General features: G+C 36.6%; 1 protein-coding gene across 2 annotated transcripts; it reads right to left on the reverse strand.

Annotated features, from left to right (window-relative positions):
* Positions 1-1,383: 1,383 nt before the first annotated feature.
* LOC124640832 (venom serine protease Bi-VSP-like) lies at positions 1,384-21,596 on the reverse strand. 2 transcript variants are annotated; one of them, XM_047178767.1, is made up of 10 exons: positions 21,409-21,596; positions 17,904-18,365; positions 16,377-16,523; positions 10,243-10,400; positions 9,637-9,856; positions 9,061-9,199; positions 4,185-4,348; positions 3,715-3,816; positions 3,163-3,347; positions 1,384-2,137 (listed from the first exon to the last, which is right to left on the reverse strand). In XM_047178767.1, the coding sequence occupies exons 1-10, from the start codon at positions 21,473-21,475 to the stop codon at positions 1,979-1,981; spliced, it is 1,803 nt and encodes a 600-aa protein (XP_047034723.1). In that variant the 5' UTR covers positions 21,476-21,596; the 3' UTR covers positions 1,384-1,978. The 2 variants fall into 2 exon arrangements, with proteins under 2 accessions (XP_047034723.1, XP_047034722.1); XM_047178766.1 differs by having other exon boundaries at positions 16,377-16,526.
* Between the last annotated feature and the right edge of the window lie 175 nt (positions 21,597-21,771).

The raw sequence follows: 21,771 nt of genomic DNA on the forward strand, positions 1-21,771 counted from the left end.
TAAGTAAAATTAATAGAATCGGGCCCTGGGCGAAATTTCTACGGCGCCCACTACCTGTACACCGTAAACTGCCCATTTTCAAAGTATTCTCCAGATAAACTTCATCCAAAGGTTATCTGGAAGAAATCGCTGATTAGCGATAAGACCACCCACTGTACTCTTATATGTGTATTATGATTTCCTACATTGTTAATTTTCTTGGTGTACAATAAAGAATAATCTAATCTAAAAAATAAAAACCGGCCAAGAGCGTGTCAGGTCACGTTCAGTGTAGGGTTCCGTAGTTTCCCGAGAATAGCCCATACCTTTACCAAACGGTCAACAAATGAAAAAAAAAAAGTTTTGGTGCCGCGATCTCCTTAGTGGTTTTATATAAGGTATGCATTGGCAACACTATACTTAAATATTTTTTTACTTTTTTTTCCTACGTGTAGTTTTGTGTCTACCCTCTGTTTGTTGCTGTAATTAGTACTTTCGGGAACACAGTTTAAAGTCTTACCGTCTTACCACAAAAACTTTTAATCGTCAGTTTATGCCTTGTCTAAAAAAATGACAAATTATGACGTTGACATATGGTTCATTTTGCAGCCAAAATTTTATTAGACAAGTGTGAAACAGGGTTTAAAGTTTTTGTAGTAAGGCCCTTATTAGTACCTTTCCATAAATAAATCGATTTTGATATCATGTCTTCACCATGAAGAAGTTGTCTCAATAACCCTGAATGTATTTTGTTACGTTGGTGGGGAATACACAATTAAAAAGTTCAGGAAACCTATAACATATTTTGTAAAGAGTGCTTATTTTTTAGTTGAGAAGAGTTGCAAATATAAGACGAAAAGGACCCCGTGTATTCCTCAAATTGTTTGCAAAATGTGCTCTGAACACAATATATGACAGAGGGTCAGTAGAAGAAGCTGTATGATGTTAGGGGTGGTTCAATGGAGTGAATAAAAAAATTACATAACGTATTTTATTTTTTTCTTTGCACTAATCAATATAATATGAACCAGTATATTAACGTATTTCATTTAATGTGATTAGGTACGACACACCCTATATACTCCTCTTATGTACCTACCTTATGTACTCCTATTATGTACTCTCTTATGTACTCCTATTATATACTCTGTTATGTACTCTCTTATGTACTTTATTATGTACTCTCTTATGTACTCTCTTATGGGCTCTCTTATGTACTCTCTCTTATGTACTCTTTTATGTGCTCTTATTTACTCCTCTTATGTACTTACCTTATGTACTCCTATTATGTGCTCTCTTATCTACTCCTCTTATCGGGTTTTCTTATGGGTTTAAATTGCAGTTAGAGGGCGCAGTAGAAATTTCGCCCAGGGAGCTGGTAGAGAATAAAATTAAAGCCTCTCATTAAACGTGAGCATTTATTAAATTAAAATCACTTTGCTGCGTCTTCAGAGTATAAAAATCTTTTTACAAACAAGAACTACGCTTACAATACTATTATATCTATCAATATTATTAATATAACAGTTGTCAATACTTATAAGTAAAATTATAACTTAAATGTCTTATAATTTATAATAACTAAGTGAGAGCTTGTTGAGATTTACTTTGTGGCTTCAAAATGTTTTTGTGACTTTAGACGAAGCTGCCTTGGTTTGAGTTTAATTCTACACCCAGAAAATAAATGAAATCTTCGAAAATAAAGAAGTTATAGCTATTCTCTGATCGAAAAACGAAGATAGTATATAAAATACGGCTAAGTAAAAAACAGGTCATCACAAAACTATAGATAGGTAGACAAATAAAATAAATACAATCAGTGATAAAAAAGTGCATCTGGATACAAAATATAAAGATCCACCTGCAAATTCTAATTGCACAAAGTTTATAAAGACACAAAAAAAAAATGGCGGTAAAAAAACAAAATAAACTCAACAAAAGGCAGCCTCGTCAAACCAAAAAGATTTTCCTACAAAATTCTTACGAAACTAAATCACAGTCACGTGGAAGTGGAATGTCCTAGGAGCTTCTCCTCGATCCAGGGTACGAAGTGCGTGACCCTGGAGTAGACTCCGGGGAAGCCAGCCTCCGCACACTTCTTGCCGTACGACACCACGCCGATCTGGTAGAAGTACGTCTTGTAGGTGTCTTGACTCCACTGTGGATGAAGAAAAATATTCATAATTAAGAATTTTTGATTTAAAAAATGGGACTCAGATGCATCCAGTTAGACAGGTAGCCTGGCTAGGTAGGGTATAAAGCAGCGTCGACGGAACATCAAAATGTACGTCGAGACTACGCTAGCGTCACCGGTAGCAAAATTGATGCTACGAAGAAGCCCGTGCCCGTAAAGGGACAGAATCGGGCTGACGATGAGGGGTTCGTTACGGTGCAAAGGAGGAAGCACCGTCAGCGAACCAACAAGAATCGTTGCGGCACGGCTCCTATTGAGCCAAACATCAAAATTCGTGCCGCCAAGCCGAACACCCCGGTGTACATCTCTCGCCTACACTACACCGCTAAGGCGGAGGACATCGTGGAGTACGTGCGTCAGAAGCTGAAGTACGCCCCGAGAGTGCAGCTGCTGGAGTCGCGCCATAACGCCAATTTCAAGGCGTTCGTGGTGCGAGTGCCGACGTGTTTCCTGCACCTCGTGTTGGACGAAAGCTTCTAGCCACAGGAAGTGGTGTTCCGTCGCTTCCGCGGACAAGTGCCACAGGACCGCACAGTGACATAGTGCATAAGTGAAGTGCTACTAACATAGTTTTAAGTTTTTATTTACTAACAATTTTGTATATCATATGTATGCTAGTTTTAAGGTATTTATCTATGGGCCTTTGATGCCTGAGAATAAAGATGATTTGATTTGATTTGATTTGATGAAGGCTAGGCGGATGATAAATTCTTAATTTTTGACATAAGGATTGAAATTCAATTAACTTTAGTTTAATATGCTCTCCGAGACTTGAAGACAAGGTTTGTAGTCATAGCTTAAAAGCAAAAGTTTTTATCTTACAAGAGCGTCGATTAATTTTAACATCCAACGAAACCGAAACCTGGCTTGAATTTATTGACCTGCCTTCTAAGCGAGACAAGATACTAACCCAAAGAGAACCGAGATGACACATTTTCGCTACTACGAAGATCCTTCCAGAAAATTAAAAATAAACTCAATGTGCTTACAATAGGCTGCATAAGCGGTCCCCCACTGTCTCCCTGACACGCGTCCTTCCCTCCCTTCTTGAACCCCGCGCACAGCACGCGCTGATCAATCTTCTGCGCTTTGTACGCGCTGTACGCTTGCGAACAGAACTCGTTGCTGACCACTGGCAGCTGCAGGACCTGCAGGTGGGTGGCTGCTGCACCTCCTGGAAGGTGGAATGGGAATTTTGTAATGGGAAGTTGGTTTTTGTGAGGTGTGATGTCTGATGCGAGAATGGTTGAAATTAAATGTTGGGAAGTTCACGTATTCAGATTTTGATCTTTCATGAGATTTTCATGTGTGGTGTTTCGTGCCATAAGCATGGGATTGCGAAAATACCAATTACATAATTATTATTTCCACAAGTAGACGTTGTCTAAAGAAGTATCGCATCAATGCATTGAAAGAACAAAACAACTTCCCAAGGAAGTAGCACCTCAGAAGACGTTAAAAAGTGGGTCTCGTCTATCATTTGTCTTTTTGCGAAGTTGATTAAAAATGTCGAGGAGAAGAAGAATGATGGAGTAACTTACGGAATTCCGTATGTCCCCATCCAGCGATCATAGGGTTGTAGTCCTCGAAGGTGGTTGCTCGCAGCTGACTGTCCTTGGGGATGCAGATCGGCCTGATCAAGTCTGGAATCAAATAAATATCCTGTTAAAAGGCTTCCTAACAGTTCATTGATTGCCCTTATCACCATTATAACCTCTGTCAGAATAAGTATTTGACTGTATTTAGAAAGCTTTATATACACATGTAACTCCAGATCATAAGATTTGTTAATCTTAGCCAGGAATCAAAAACCACCACATGCCTCTATCCATTCACAATTTAAAAATCAAAGTTTCCTTTCTGTTTCAGAATCTCTATCCCATTTTATTTTCATTCCAGGTCCGAGGCCGTCAGACATATTTGAAAAAACTTTGAACCTGTTATGGTGATTAAACCCACAGCTCATTAGACTTCCTAGTCTTCTGCTTATCTCAAAAGGGACCTATCTTACCAGTAAACGGAGCATCATGTTCGAGCAGCAGTATGCCAATATCATTAGTGAATGCTGTGGAACTGTACTGCTCATGCTTCATCTTCTGTTTGATCAAGATGTCCACGGGAGTCGCGCCTTCATCCTCTCGGGCTAAGTCCAGCTCGCCGAGACGGACTACGTAGCTGGAATAGATGGTGTTTTTGTGGTTAGTAGTGGCTTAAATAGATTGAAAACTAGATCGAATTGCGGCGGAAGTAATTCTTCAAAAGATCCTATTTTATAGACAAAACAATGAACAGACACCTTATATGCCTTTTCTAAGACTGGTTTTCAGACTTTCTGGCCTTAATGACTGCCAAAGATATCAAATAATAGCCGAAATCCACTATCTTAACGTGCCTTCCGAAACACAGAGGAACTCATCCAACCAGTCATAAACCGACTTCGCCAAACATTGCTTTACGTTATGACCAAAGTCACAGTAAGTTAATTAATGTAGCCACGAGGTCCTCTTACCATGTGAAACTTAACCACGTGTTAAACTTAAATTAATTCATACGGTGAACATGATTATCAACTTCCATATCTAACAGCCTTCTATTTATAGTTTATAGTATTTTATATTAATGGTAGCCATAACCATAGGTAGATATTAGTCGTCATCGGTCAAGTACAACCGGGATATAAAAATACATGAGTAGCACGTGTGTTAATTGTTTGACCATATAGGTACTATACAGGCTGTTTTGTTTACTTTAATTAGAATTAAGGTTATTATATAGTTGCTGAGGGATTGTTTGAAAGAGTTACCGCAGCCCTGATTCATAAAGAGCTTCGGAAGGAACATGATGGGTTTCAGTGAGTAAAAGTCTGTCACACCCATATCTATGCTGCACCCACAGCGAGAGGGGTCATTTGATGATTCATCATAAAAAAGGTGTGTATAGTTATAACGACTTCATGTATTTTTAGATTTTAATCTTTATAGCCCTTGAATTTTAGTTTAACTATCTTATCATATTTATTGAGGAAGAATATTGAACCAAGTATTGACAAGCGCGCTGGGTTTAAAAAAAGTGGGTCATTACGTATTAATGTACGAAAAGAATAAGACTTGTTTATCATCATCCTCCGAGCCTTTTTCCCAACTATGTTGGAGTCGGCTTCCAGTCTAACCAGATTCAGCTGAGTACCAATGCTTTACAAGAAGCGACTGCCTATCTGACCTCCTCAACCCAGTTACCCGGGCAACCCGATACCCCTTGGTTAGACTGGTGTCAGACTTACTGGCTTCTGACTACCCGTAACGACTGTCAAGGATGTTTAATGACAGCTGGGAATTACATTTTAAGGTGCCATCCGAAACACTCAAACACAGTCCTTGGTTTCTAAGATATACTTAGAAAGTACATACAAACTTAGCAAAGTTGCATTGGTAATAATACTTTTTTATAAGTGACAGAAATAACTAGGGTTGCCAACATTTCATCAGCGAAATATAGTATATTCCAAAATAAGGTGTAAAAAAAATATAGTACATTTTAAAAAAATATAGTATTTTATGGGAAAAACAAAAAAGAGACAAATATATATTTGTTAATTATTTATTTTTATAAAAACTATATTTTTTTGCACTTCTTGCACTGTGTAACAGTTTTTTGTTTAAAATAAAAGTGTCATATGCTTTGTCACACTCAATTTTTATATTAACATAAATCAATCTCTTTCCCACTCCGGTTTAAATTTTTGGAGTCTTTTTGTAATTTTTCGCTTTTTAATTGGCGTTAGCGGAGCACTAGAATTTGACGCACTTTCGTTGTCACTACTTCCACTTTCCATAGGTACTTAATTTATTTAGGATTTCAACTTTTTAAATGAAATAACAACAACTCTAAACAATTCTGCCGATATATAAGTATAGCAGTCGTTCGTTTGACGACGTTAAAATTGACGTCAATTTGACATTGACAAGTTCGTTACGGAAGCGTTCGGATACATGGTATCGCCTATCGGGTAGTTACTTTAAAGGCGCGTTCTTATTTTTTTTTTATGAAGGATTTGGTTGTTAATTTTTTCGGTGTTGAAAATATAGTATTTTTACGTACTATATATTTTTTCAACAGTATATAGTACGCAGACCCGAAATATAGTACAATACTATATATTATAGTACGGTTGGCAACCCTAGAAATAACAGCAACCTGGGGCCCGATTCTCCTAAGTTAATAATGTCAAAATCGAGTAGAAATCGAATCGCAATATGATCGCAATAGCAGTTTTAACCATATCGGGCATTCTGCTACTAATAAAAGACCAATCGTATTCGATTGACATTTGATTGGTGTGCGATTGGTCTGCTATTTTGGTGATTTTGGTCCATACGGTAGTTTGCTGTACAATCATTTTGCAATCGTAAATCATTTGCAGACAAAATGATTCATTATTGAATGACAGAAAAGGATAAAAATGTTTATTTCAAAGAAAAAATAGCGGAATGCCACATACGCTTCAATCGTAATCGAGTCGGGATTGGACCTCAGTCGAATCGAGTCGAACGTGAATCGTATGACGCTTAAGTAAAATTAGGAGAATCGGGGCCCAGTTACGTTCACACTTACGGCGTCGCGGGCGCATCTTGTTCAATTTAATTACAAATTACAACCGGTTTGCTGAGCACCGACATAATAACTCCTTTTGAACTTGAAGATAAATGGCTTCCGATGTAGATTTGCTACAAGTAGTGGTATTTTTGTTTGTTTCCTTATCTTAGTGTTGCCATACGTAACTTTTATAACTGGGTTATTAGTACTTCAATGGTTTAGCAAGTTATTAATAGTGTGAATATTGGTTATTTTTTTATCATTATTTTTCTTTTTCAAATAAACACAAGTAAGCAGTTAGCTAACTACTTGAGTCTTATCTATTTTTATTCCATTTATCTTCAAAACACACACACCGATTTTTTTTACATAATTATCTACGCCTTTTCCAGTTTCTATGAAAATTCGTTGCCTTTACACAAAATAGTTAGCATAAATACTTATACATTTTGGGCTCTTATGGGCAACAGTAGATTAGTGCTAAGTATCTATAGTCACTAGTTAAGTTACAGGTCTGATATCAATGATTGTCACAATGACCCCACATCGCGTGGGAAAATGCTCTGACGTTGCATTCTATGAATTCAATGAATGCCTTGATTTTACTCATTCATGACTTCTCTGTGAACAGATGTTCCAGCTGTTTGTAATGGCTTAACTTGTTTATCATCTTGTTTGTATTCTTAAAGCTCCGAAACCCAAGAACCTATTAGTAAAATCTTTGACTGTTGGTAAGTTACACAATCGATTTAAAAATTCTTTCGCTGTTGGGAAGCTTTACTCTTCCCGAGTAGGGTATATTTATCCCGCTGAAACCGCGGTTAATCGGCCAGCCTAATATAAGAATATTTTTATAAGAAGCTCCCGCAGCATGTGCGAGAAACTGCGAGAAGCAGTGCAGTTTATATATTTAAGTATCAGTGTGCAGAAATATTGGACCTCCAAAATTTGAAATTAAATTCGATTGCCATCGACTCGCAGGGAAGATCGCTGTGTCTTTTAAAAATATCAAAACTCGTAACCGTTGTAGATACATAGATAGATTATTTACATAAAAAATAGACTAGAACAAAAAGAAGTACATAGGTACATCACATTTGCATTTTCGCAAATACTTGCAACATAAACCTTGGCTCTGGACCACAAGTCCTGACGTATTTAGCACATCGTTTGTTGAATACAGACAAACAGAGAGCCTTTAGTACTAATGTGTTCTGACCAGTTCTAGGTATTTACCTTTACTTACTAATTAGTAGTTAAAAGCAGCTTTGTGTAAATATCACTGTTATAATCATTTGCATTCTAGGAGTGATCATCATCATCCTTATTACTGTAATAATTACTACGGTAATGTTAGAAAAGCCTTTACCCTTATCTTCTAAAGAAGGCATTACTGGGTGACTTCATTCACTTTGCGTTCAAAAGACAGATCATCACAAAATCTATACTAGTCAATAAACATGAAGATCATGTTTGTTTGCTTGTGTATAAATATTTTAGTATTTTAGTGCATCAAGGAGGTACTTAGTTCCTACAAGAGGAGTGTGAAACAGTTGGCGGATGCGAGTTGCTATGAAATTGATATGAAAATAACAAAAAAATCATCAATCTGGCATCGCAATTTATATGCAAGATAGTTACTGGGGAAATCCAAATGAATGGAACCGCAGATATTTCTATTTACTTTACTATTTCGTGTAATTTGCGACTACATTATTGCAAATACAACTTCACGGAAGTAGGTATTGTCAACGTCAATGTTCTATTAATAGTAAATCATGCTGTATAAACAGATATCTCAAATCCAACTAATCATTTGTGTTAAGATGGTGGACTGAAACCCAGGAAGGGAAAAATGCTATTCATGCGGTTGCTTGATAGTACTTTCAGCAACTTTGTATTCAAAGTGTTTGAAAATCTGTCTAAGAATAAAACTATAGGTTAAAGCCTCCACACTGCAATTTTTTGTAGGCTGATCAAGCTCATAAATCACTATTGACATGAATGGTAGTGCTTACTCTACATTGATTAGGTATCCAAAGGGGTATCAACGAACTAAAAGTTCGATTGGACGAATCCATCGGCAAATAGTTTCATCTGTTGTGTGTGTGCATTGAATGTGGACGGACATTCACTGCTAAAATTGGCTTTGTCAGTCACTGGAGAGCACACCAGAGCGCACCAGAGCACACCTCTCAAAATTAAGCGCAGATCCAAGTCGCTGTGGTCGAAATCGGCCAGGAGGATCAATAGTAGTGTGCTTTAGGATGAACTTCAACAGACTAAGTACTCACAGATCTTCCTCGTGGTTATGGATACAATGCGCGGCGGTGAGCACGTGTCGCGAGCTGATGAGGGAGCCGCCGCAGAGCCAGTTGGTGCCGCCTGTGCGCTTGCTCTTATAGCCCAGGAGTGCCATCCACGGGAAGTCACCTGGAGATAGAAGACAGATGGTTTAGAAAGGGTCTGAAGAAAATATATTGCCTCTTGAAGAGACTTCAGAAAGTTTCGGTTTTCAGGGTGTCTGATGAAGTCCTGAATAAGGGCCCTGCATTTTTCAATAGATAAGAAATTGTAAAATACCAAGGTATGAAACGAAGCTAGATAGAAGATAGATATTGTATGTAGCAGAAGTATCTAGTATAACCATATCTATGTACCCATATTAATGAATTTGAATTTGATTTCTTCACCATTAAAAACAAATGGTGAGCGGTCAGATTTTCGGAGGTTGTCTTTTATGAATTTGTAGCCAAAATTTTACCAGCATTTCCATATTGTATTAGAAATGAGTTTGATTATTAACAGCATCACCTGCAATACATTTTATATCACCAATCAATGTTTTACTAACTAGTAACTAAACTTACCCAGCTTAGCATTAACACCTCCCACGACTCTGCTGAAGGAAGCATTGCTGAGCCCGCACTCGGGAGGATCAGGCAGCGCCGGCAGGAAGTCTCCAGAAGTCTTCGGAGCTGCAGTCGGCTGGGTTGGAGCTGGCGTGGGCGCTGGAGTCGTGGTGGTGGTGGTGGCGGCCGTGGGGACTGGTGGTGGGTTCGTGGGTATGCCGGGGCGGGGGCAGCAGACCTGTGAAGGAATGGGGAGTCATTGATGGTTGAACAGATTTTTTTATATGATTCTATAGGTAAATCTGGATGGCAGGTTCTGTGATATGTAAACAGAACGATATGATTATATGATGCCGTGCTTTATGCTATCCTCCATACTTAGTAAGTATTATAACAAGCTATCGGATCCCATCGGCAGTTACACTCGCGTCCCAACAAATCTAGTTACTGCACCCCTATAAACGTATCTAGCCTTCAGCCTTCCTTGATATAGATCTATCCAACAGAATAAGAATATATCTAAAAGAATAAGAATTTTTCAAATTGATCATGTAAGTAGTTCCTGAAACTAGCGGTTTCAAGTCAACCAACAATTCACCTTCATAATGGATTTGGATTATTTACCTTAGGAGCATTTCCTTCAAACCCGCAGTGTGCTCGCCTCAGCAGCTGCACCGCGTTGGGGTTGGTCCTGGACTCCTGCAGCACGTTCAGGTACGGCTGGCACTGGTACACACTGATGCAGCTGCCGAGTCCACCCTCTACTGTCTGGCAGCTCTCCGCTGGAAGAGGAAGATCTGGTTAGTTGATGAAATAGAGCTGAAGGTATTCGAGACATATAAAAAACTGCTTCATTTGTCTTGAAGCAGATTTAAGTATTTTATAGTTGCCCTCGTTATCAGCTGTTACCCCCGGTTTCGGCCGAATCCCTAGGGAACCACTTCCGGCTACTGAGAAACCGTTCGGTTCAGTAGAGTAGGCGTAAACGTGCAACAGCTTGACAGACTGTCAGAGTCACTTTCGCATTGAGGAATACTGAGGGTAAAACCAACATGTTTACAATACAGCACTTTAATACAAAATTACCTACAATGATTTACGAGTGTTAAACACATTATAACGACGTGCAATTTGCGCCTGATCGATCAATAGCAAGGACAATTTGACACCTACTGTATTTTAATACAATGTTAATGCTACATCCGTCTCCTGTTTGCTTAATTTTTAATAGGTATGTTATCTAAAGGGCATTTTGTTTTTATTTTAATTTATATAAAAGATCGTTTACATGACATATACATTTTGTAGAATCATCAATAGTTATTTGTTATACAAGAGTGCAAAGTTGCTTTTTAACCGCGGGCTCAATTTTGATGACCGAGCAAGCGAAGGATTCTAAAATTGAAACACGAGCGTAGCGAATGTTTCAATAATTAGAATCCTGAGCGATAGCGAGGGAATCAAAAGAGCACAAGGTGAAAAATCTTTGCACTCGAGTGCAACACGTAACTTTTCATCCCACCTCATCGAGGAAATTACTAAATGCAAAAAAACAAAATGGCGCGCACATACGAGTATCAAATTAAAAAGATGTACCTATTAAAGTTAACATATTTGAAAACTCACTTTAAAAATGAAACGACGTTAAAAATCTGTGTAAAAACAATAATAAAAAATACTTAATTAATTGAATAATTATTTTAAGCAGTATTTTATTTATTTAATATGTATTTGTTTGAAAAGTCTTATCAAGATTGTCACAAATGGAGTATTGCACACGATGTTCTAAATTCAAATCACTTTGCCGCTCTAGAGGATAAAAACGACTTTTGCGGTGGTAAAACTACTCTTTCCGAAATGGTGGGATGAAAAAAAATATGTGCATCTGTTTTTAATTCACCTTTTTGATAGGCACGTTAATCACTTTATTTTCTCAAGGTGAATTTTAGATTTCTTACTAAAGGTCAAGTTCAGGTTTCCTGAAGATCCTTCCGGGTCGTGGATCCTTGTGGGATTGTCCGAAAGAGTTACCGCGGCGCTGGTACATAAAGGGCTTAATAAGGAACATGATGGGTTATAGTCAGTAAGAGTCTGACACTCCCTCAAGCTGCTATGATTTCCCATAAAAAAGTTTCCTCAAGATTATCCATTTTCATATTTGTGAGGCTAATGCATTAACCAGCAGGCCACCAAGACTTTCATTTAGTTTCAGAAGATTGAAAAAAAAGGACTTTCAATCAGCACCGATCGTTTTGGGGATCCACGAGATGTAATCAAAGGCGTAATAAAAAAAGCTTTACATTTAATTATTTCATTGCATATCCGCATGACAAAATGACATAGGTATTAGATGACATAACCAATCAGAATTTTGACCAGCACTGACCAGTCCGTCGACCTTGAAGACAGCGAAACAAAGCTAGAATATTTATTACTATTAAACTTTTTCCGTGTGAGTCGGATTAACGCATTGCAGGTTCCGTAGCAAAACAGCTCATCGCATGTCCACCGTGCCCTGAAACTTGCTCGTGGGAGGACCTAATGAGCGCATCCGGCCGTGCTCTCACGACAAAGTGTAATCTCACTAATAAGACATGTCATCGACACGAAAGGAGAAGAAGCGAAAATGACATTTAGGCTCAAGTTTACCAACAATGATAGTTGCCATTAGAACAAGTGTTTTATCTGAATTTTCACGTAGAAGTTTCAAAGTATTTTTTTTTTAGAATAATGCACGTTTAAGTTATTGGTGTACTTGAGCTTAAGTATGTTCAACACAAACCTTCAGTTTAAAGGAGTATAAATCAGAAAAATATGAAAAATAGTTTTAGTGTGAGCTTTTTTTTTAACTTTTGTGAAAGATGAAGACTAGATTGCAATCTATCTACCAATCGATTGGTACCCTATACAGGATCAATCTAGTTATGTTGTTCTCAAAAGTAGCAATCCACTACAAAAATCTTGATCGTAACTCCTGAAATTACTATATTGACTATATTTACCTGATAACTGTACTCTAAAAAGTTATATTACGGTATAAAATTAGCTAATTTGATATGGACACTTATTAGTCTTACTGTTAAATCCGTTTCACTCGCTGATTGCATTCCAAGATAATATGAATTAAGATTATTATGTTTATCTTTGCGCACGTGTTGTGTTCACCTATGTATTGTTTTCTCATACTTGTATCTATTTCTTAACAAGAGCTCATCTGCTTTTTAAAGATCTGGCAAAGCGACTTGCTGACACTTCAGGTGACCCAAAGACTAGTTTTTATTTTGATCAAAAATTAAGCATTGCCATCCAACGTGGCAATGCTGCCAGCCTCTTGGGTACACTCCCGGTGGGCAGCGATGAGGAGGTTTTTGATGTCATTTTATAATTGTTTTTAGTAGTATATATACTTAAATAAGTTTATTTTTAGGTCATGTAAATATGTACTATATAATTCAGTAAATAATATACTACTACTATCTTTCTTAACCAGATTTATATTTAGCTATTTGAAAACTTCGGTATAATCGAAAAGGTTTTCAAGTCCTTCATCAAATAGCATTTTTCAGTGTTTTTTTTCTTACGGTTTCTCGTGAAAAAAAAAACCTTAATGCTCAGTTTTAACTTCTACACACTAATTGTAAAAAAAAATACAACAGTATAGTTTTTATTCTCAAAAATTTACATAACATCTTCACTGGCGAGCGATTGAGGAAAACCTTTCGATATAGAGTAGAATGAGCAATAACTAAGGTCATTCAATACATGTACTAACAATATTGGCAGAGCCTAGGCCCTAGTAGTCAGTAACCGCATGTAGGTATGGGCATGTCATCTACCTGGCCTTTTCCCAACTATGTTGGGGTCGGCTTGAAGTCCATCCGGGTGTAGCTGAGTACTAATGTTTTACTAGGAGCGACTGCCTATCTGACCTTCTCAACCTAGTTTCCCTGGCAAATTACTAACCCTAGGTAAGACCGGTAAAAATTAGTGTGAAAGAAGATATGGCTGCCATAAATGTCGTCAAATGGAGTATGGAAGAAGATGAAATTCTTCGCTGACCGCAAATAAAATTTGAGATAAAGGGGGATAATTATAATGATGTCTAGGCTTTGATCGGCTCATAGTTGCGGTAGACGAAAATACAGTTTTACGTAAAAACCGTATATCAGTGGCTATGTATGTTTTATATGTTATGTTTCTTAACTTGTGAAATCACCGACAAGTAGTTAAATAATTGGAAATAATGGAAAAAAATTGTTAACTACTTAATCCGATAGTAGTAGAATTTTATGGTTATAACTTGCTTTAACGACAACATAATAATATTTTTCGTATTTACATACAACAACTTGTAACTCGCTTATTTAGAAACATGATGACCATTTGTACTTATTATATGTAGATGACTTTACAATGTAAACTTAAGTAGGCAAAGATTCACCAACTCCGATCGACTCTGACAACTTAATGAAGACATACAGAGTAATAAAAAAGCAAGTAGGTAAGTACAAATGTATGTAAATGAACAAACCGGTTCTTCTTCTTTGTTGAGTAAATAAATAAATAATTGCTTAAAGATGTACTTATGGAGGTAGAATGATTACTGAAGTAGTTACGTTATACTGAAAATAATGATCTGATGAGGGATATAGAGGTATATAAAAATGATAATAAGGTTTGGTCTTAGGGTTTTGAATCACCATTTTGAGACAAACAATCTAATATTTTGAGCATTCATTCATCAGAACCAGTTTTGCTATCTTCAGACTACATAACAGCTGATTCCAAAATAATTCTTGTTTTATTTTCGCATATCTGTTGTCTCATACTTAGATCTTTCTAGTGCATATTGAGGATAATAATCAATATTTTCATTACTATTGATCTTGCGTACACGGTACACGACCTTAGTTGCGTTATAGTGTAAACAAAATCGTCATTGATCATTCCGATAGTTGAAATCTCTAGACATGTTAAACAAAGATTTAGAAGGCAAAACGGCAATCAATAGATAAAATAACTACGGATATAAATGCATAAGATGATTTAATTATCCTTGTATATCCAAAGGATCTGTTGAAATCTAAATATAGAATGATTAAAAACAAAGACAACAAATTGAATTTTAAATAAATAAAAACACAGATTTCAAAGAAAGCCCAACACAAGGCTACAGATACAATAATATAGGTTAAGATGAAGAACAAACGTTATCAATGACGGCCGAGAGGTTACACGCACAAGGCAGACCGGACGGTCCCGATAGCCGTGACACACAATATATGTACGGGACCACTTACGATTGAAAAACATCAAAGATTAAGTTCTTCTCATCTTCCGAGCCTTTTACCAACTATGTTGGGGTCGGCTTCCAGTCTAACCGCATGTAGCTGAGTACCAGTGCTTTACAAGGAGCGACTGCCCTATCTGACCTCCTCAACCCAGTTACCCGGGCAACCCAATAGATTGAGCACTTCTATACTAATATATTAACTAAATATATTTTTTGTTTGTCGTCAAAGGCCCCGAAACTACTGAGCCGATTTGGAAAATTCTTTCGCTGTTGGTTACACTCTTTCCGAGTAATATAGCTACATTTGATCCCGAGTTAGGAATTTGACGTTACATACAATATCTTTTGTTAGCAAATCAAGAGATAAATGTACTATTTTACTATTTACCTTTCCCTTCCTTTTATTTTATTTATCTTTGTACTATTTTATGTTACTGCCTCGTTGGTCTAGTTGTCGCAAGTGCGGCTGCTGAGCACGAGGTCTCGGGTTCGATTCCCGAGTCGGGCCGAAATCGCTTTGTGGGTTTTAGAAGACTTTCACAAAGCAGCCCGGAGCCTGGAAGTTGGTGATTGATACACCCGTGCATCGGAGAGCACGTAAATGTCGGTCCTGCGCCTGATCTCTCTCCGGTCGTGTAGGATTGCCGTCCCATCGGGCTATGAGAGTGAAGGAATAGGGAGTGCACCTGTGTCTGCGCAAATGCTTGTGCACTATAATATGTCCTGCGCAGTTGGCTAATCTCCTTACATGAGAACAGCCGCCGTAGCCGATAATCGGCTAGGAGGACATCATCATCATCATCATGTTACTTCTTCTTCTTTCATGTGTTTACTATGTACATAAATGGATAGAATATATTGAACGGTCGTTAGTTGCAAATGGTATGAAATACAATTTGAAACTTCGAAATCTCTCAAATAGGCACAGGTAAGGTTACATACTGATTCACACATGAACTCAAACTTGACACTTTAGTAAGACATGTTCAAGTAACGCAAGTCAATAAGAGGTCAGCGAGAAAGTATGATAATGATAACAAAATAATTAATGGATGATTAAGATTAATGGAGTTGCGGCTTGATGATATTATACTGAGGAAGTATTTCTAGGAAGATAAGTTGGAAATTCATTTTGCTGATTACTTATAGCAATAGGGTTAGGGATTTAACTGAATCCCGCAGTATATAGAAGTAAATATGATGAGTTTTAAATTTTGTCAGCGTTTAATGCTCAGAAATGATACAGTTTTGTGTTAGTTTCTCTATCTTCTTGATTGAATGGTGCTAAATCATTAATTGAAGTGAAATCATGTTGAATGAAATGAGTTTATATTTTTTGTGATAGACTGTATCAAATGGTTTAGTCAAATACCTAGGGAATTTTTCAGGGTTAATGTTTGTTACAAAAAATCCTGTTTATTATCAAAATTGTTTATTATTATTTGTAGATGCGTATCCAACTTACCGAATACTTGGTTTGGTTGGAAGTTGAAGTTGTTTCTAGACTCTGTGTTGACTGGTACTGGTGTTAGAGGAGCTAATGTGGTGCCTTCGGTCACAGCTGGAGTGTCGTCAAAGTTCACCGGGTCATTTTCTGCTGGTACTCCGTTATCTGCTGGAAGTGGAATTAAAGGTTTAGGACCTTTGTCTTCTATCAGTTAGTTAAGGCTTTCTGTTTCTATACATTTTATTTATTTTTTATTTACATGGATTTGTTCATGGTTTTAATATTCTTTTTTGATTGATAGCTCATTTCTCCAAGTTCAAATTCAAGCCTAGCCAGATAGATATATATATGCTCAACGGTATACTTTCCCTAATTTTCCAGATTCAGATGGGACAAAATATACAGTAGTGATGTTTATCAAACTAGCTGATCTATCGATCGCCACGGCTAATATTGACAAGCGAGCCCCTCGCGTGAGCTTCGAATACGTAATTAACAAACATAAAGAATTCGAGGTGAACTATTGAAATAAGTAGTCAAACCAGTTTGGTCAAAAACCAAAACTTGTGTAACTAGACGATATAAAAAAACTGCTAAAATATTCTACGTTAGCAGTCGGTATAGTTCTGACTATTTGTGTTTGCAATTTGAGGTAAATGTTAAAAACTTGTAACATTTAAAACGCTATTAAATGTTTGTGGTTTGTTCAATTTATTGCAAATAACCACAAATTCAGATTCCGGGACTGAGAAAATCCCCATAAAATATAACGATATTTTCTTGACCAAGCTTGACGCCCAGGAGTCGCAATTATGACGAAACCAAAGAGTAGACCTTAGAGTAATCATTAGCGAGTTAAGGTAGACGAATAATGACAATTGTATTCAAATCTTAAAAATTGGTAGCGATATGAATTGCTTGGCCCACTGTCTCATTTATGGAAGGTTTTTCCGGCTCTCCTAAAGGGAGATATCGGTCATCAGTTATAGGACAATGTGTCCTTGCTTATTGTTACATCTATAGGAACAAATTCAATTAATAGAGCAGAGTCACTTGCTGCAGTCCTAGGCAAAGTTTGGAATAGAATAGCTGAAGAGCGAGTTTACTAGGTTTGAACTGGAAGCCCTTTATACAGCGGTAATCCACATCCACAAGCTGATTGTAAGGATGAAAGAAATATTGTGAAATCAGGAACAATATAGGTTACTCATCATAAGGTACTTCCCAAAAACGTTAAAATAAAATTGTTAAAAAAAACAGATTAACAGAGTTAAATACCGTGGAAGAGGTGATATGTAAAATTTGGATGTAGCGGTCAACGACCCGGTGGTAATTGGCCAGGTGTTAAAAGGCTGTTTCATTAAATGTAATTTGGAAAAGCTCATAAACATTTTATGGCTTTGACCAAGTGTGAAGGTGATATTTTTGCGACTTTTTCCTCCTTTTTTACATAGATTTGATTAATTTATTCTATAAATTGGAACCTACGACAAAGTAGCCCTATTTCGATAAAACAAAAAAATGCTAATATAGAATTTGAATTACCTTCATTAGGTTTCACATTGTTATCCTGGGTATTCTCATTCTGGTATCCATTATTAGCTCCTCCATCTTGAGCAGGCTGATCCTGGTTGAAATTCGTTTCTCCATTCCCATTATTTGTTAACTGCCCACCATCAGGAGGTGGTGGAAACTGTTGGAAATTCCCATTATCTGGAGTCGGTTGGAACTGGAAGTCTCCATTGTTAGGATTTTGGAAATTAACATTATCATTATAAACTGGGTTGTTATTTGGGAACACAACTGGTCTTCCATTCTGTCCATTGTTATAGTCATACTGGTTACCGTTTCCAGGGTTGTATATATTTCCTTGATCATCAGTATTTATTACTGGTCTATTTGGTCTATTAGGATTGAAGAAGCCTGATAGTGTGTCCCTTATTCTGTTGGGTCCTTGCATGAAGCCGAAGAAGCCATTGTTTCTATTTTCCCGTTGTGGAAAGAAACCTGTGGATAAGAAACGAAAAAAATAAAATGTTGGTCTGATACATTGTCGGAATTACATACAATGGTGCATTGTGTTAGAAGTGCTAGGCAGTGCAAGATATGGCAGAGGTCCAACTAGATAGATTGACAGCCTTTCCCGATAGAATACCCATTATCTTATATGTACTTATCCTTATTACAAACACTGGTTATTTCCTGTTATATTACCGCGTCATAGTGGCTAGTAGTTATAGTTCCGGTTTTTTTTTTCGTTTCAAGATCATAATGCTAGTGGGCTGGGTTCTAATGACCGGTAATTTTGACGTCATATAAAATACCGATGTCATTGTAATTATTTACGTATGTACGCCATAGATTTGGTGTTTGTTCGTAACAAAGAATTTGATGAAAAGGTAAATCAGAATGTTATGCCACATAGTGAGTTTGAGTTACAAGTTTAACAAAGGTTAGTTTGGTCAATGATGATGATGATGCAGTGTTTTGGTAACATACTGGTTTTTAGTTTAAACAAATAGACGACCTTGCTGTATATGAACCGTGAATATGAAGACTGAGAGGAAAATCAGTGTTTTTGAACTGAAATCACACATACCTAATTGAAATTAAAGAACGATACGAATTAAAGAACATTGAATGTCTCGACTGCGAGAGATGCTGTTAATTTATAATTCTATTCAAAATAATCATATTTTTGGGATCCGAAATATTAACTGAAAATATAATTATTCATATCACATATACCAAAATATGGATTTTCGGTGCCGTGTTCTCTTGCATTGTTAATGTTTTTGTCATCAGTACATAATGTATTGTGAAGTTCATTGTCAAGGTTTGATTAGAGCTACTACACTACGTTTTATTGTTAACATTGAACTATCTATTTTATATAGTAGATTTACAATCAATGGCATTAAGTTAGAAGCAGAAAAAATCTACAGTACAATAATTATAATAGTGTTTTGAGAAAAAATATTGGTCCTATTTTCCAAACATTTAAAAGTGAGAAACTAAAGTATAAAAATTCGGTTACCAACACACATTTTAATCTTCTTCGCCTAATGATAGATAAGTATTCAGTCTACTGCAATCATTAGAATTAACGGCATGTCTTTTATTTTATTTAAATACAATACAATCTTTTGTGAAGAAATAGTAACTGACAACCTGTCTTACCAAGGGGTATCGGGTTGCCCGGGTAGCTGGGTTCAGGAGGTCAGATAGGCAGTCGCTCCTTGTAAAACACAGGTAATCAGATGCATTGAGTTAGACTGGTAGCCGACCCCAATATAGTTGGGAAAAGGGTAGGAAGATGATGATGAGTTCCCGTTTGACTTTGATTTTAAATGGCTAATTTCAGAATTCCTTTGTTATTTGGCACGCAATGTTGGTAAAATATTATAACTAGCAAAGGTCCATTTAAATAAGTCCTTTTTATAAGGTAATGTCTAATACTTATTATTTAAAAATGATACACCAAATTGTCATAATGCCATTGATTTGGCGGAATTCAACCATAGCCACGAGGGGAATCACAGACTTCATGGGTTTTTTATGGTACAAAAATATAGTTTTTACTATTATTCATACGTATTGGTTTATAATAAAACATAGCGGATGTACAAAAGGTGCTAACCAGCTGGTTTTTCTGTTTATAAGGAAAATGCGAAGATATCATAGTTTGGATGTTTTGTGGTACCGTGCGAATCTATAATTTGACCACAATCGTTTAATTTGATAGTTCATAACCTTCGGTTTTGGTGGTCAGAGATGAACGTCAAATGATTGAGGTATATTATGGTAATTAAAATTGGTATCTTATGGTTTATAAGTCTGTTATAACTGTTGTTTTATTTTTTTAATATGTCCTATAGCTATCACATTAGGTTAAGATAAACCTGTAATGGTAGATCAGTGGTGTAAATAAATAAATAAAACTAAAACTTTAGTTAGACCCAAGTTCGTCGATAACAGTTGACTATGAATTTTCAGGTTAAATTTTCAGGAAAACCAACGTCTATGTTGAAAGAATGGCTCCTGCATGCATTACCTACCCGTGTCTTTGTTCGACGATCGAAGTTTGCCAATTTATAAAATTTGAATGTCCGAATGATATTAGCCTAGTAGATAATTAGGTATACTAAGATGAAGATCAATTGTTGATATAGTGTAAACAAAAGTCAATACCTATAATATTATATTATGTTATCAGAAGTGGAAAATGGGAAGCCCTTCCTATCCACTCGTGCCATTGACCCTTGATCTTATGATAATGCGTAAGAGTAGCCTGACACTGCAAACTAAACAATAGATTCCAATCAAAGCTTTCGGTCGGTCTGATACCGGCTGAATACCTGATCTTTGTAATGTGCGCACTACCATTCATCTTCATGCTGATTTATGAGCCAAAACAAACTATCGGCCGACTTAAAGTTTGCAGTGTGCTCTTGTAAAAGTAGGTACCCTTACAGTGATAATGATTTGTAAATAATCGTAGGCAAGTTAGATACATATCTTTATATAATGATTAGTTATACTTTTTTTTAGTTACATAAGTTGTTGTTTTGTGAAGTTATTCATGTACTGTCAGTAGATGATGTACCTAGTTTTGTTAGCATTAGACACAAGATTGAATTTTGTTATATGCCTTTTACCTGTGTTTAAGTTTAAATTAAGCTGCATGCGTAATATTGATTCTGTTGGGTAGAAAAAATATTTTTTAGTTTGTTAATACTTAATTAATGTTATTGGTAAAAACCAACACCAGGGAATGACCTTTTTTTGCACAATAATGTTTTTTTTTAATAGAAGACGGATAGTCAACAAACGCAAGACGAATCGTTGCGAGTCATTAAGTTTTTTCTACCGTCTAATTACTATGTTATTGATAACTTCTAGTTTCATTAATCAACACGTGTTTTTGTATTATATAATCACAGTTATTTACCGCAAAAAGTTAATCCAAACTATCAAGTTAATTCGCTTCAAAACTAACGTTAGAAAAAAGACCGCCAAAAAAGTTTTGTAAGTAAAAAAAGATACATACCAAACTGACAGACCACGGTTTGAACACACAAACAAACACATAGGAACACACAAAAACTGTTAGCCATGACCACAACACACACTTGTGTTCTTTCGAACACTTTTTTCGAAATAAATGTCGACACTTGAGTGTCGTGTGTCGCGCGTCCGACAGTTCGCGACTACGAGTTGAGACTGCGCAGGAGTGGCCTCTAAGATGTTGTTATAAGTGCGATGGTGAATACGTCACAGATTTATAGGGATTTTTTGTGATATTCACATTATTTTGGGTATTTTGTCACGCTTTGCGGGATGGGGGACGTATAGAAATAATTTATTTTATTACATTGATATATTTATTGATGAGTTTGGTTGTTTGATTGAT

Source organism: Helicoverpa zea, chromosome 21 (assembly GCF_022581195.2).
Source record: "Helicoverpa zea isolate HzStark_Cry1AcR chromosome 21, ilHelZeax1.1, whole genome shotgun sequence".
NCBI lineage: Eukaryota > Metazoa > Arthropoda > Insecta > Lepidoptera > Noctuidae > Helicoverpa > Helicoverpa zea.

Bases quoted from the DNA above. Each gene is read 5' to 3' on its own strand.
- LOC124640832 (XM_047178766.1), bottom strand. From the start codon at position 21,475: ATGGCTAACAGTTTTTGTGTGTTCCTATGTGTTTGTTTGTGTGTTCAA. The intron at 18,366-21,408 runs GTATGTATCTTT...TCTTATCCACAG, and splicing joins AACCGTGGTCTGTCAGTTTG to GTTTCTTTCCACAACGGGAA. The intron at 10,401-16,376 runs GTAAGTTGGATA...TTCCTCTTCCAG, and splicing joins CCAACCAAACCAAGTATTCG to CGGAGAGCTGCCAGACAGTA.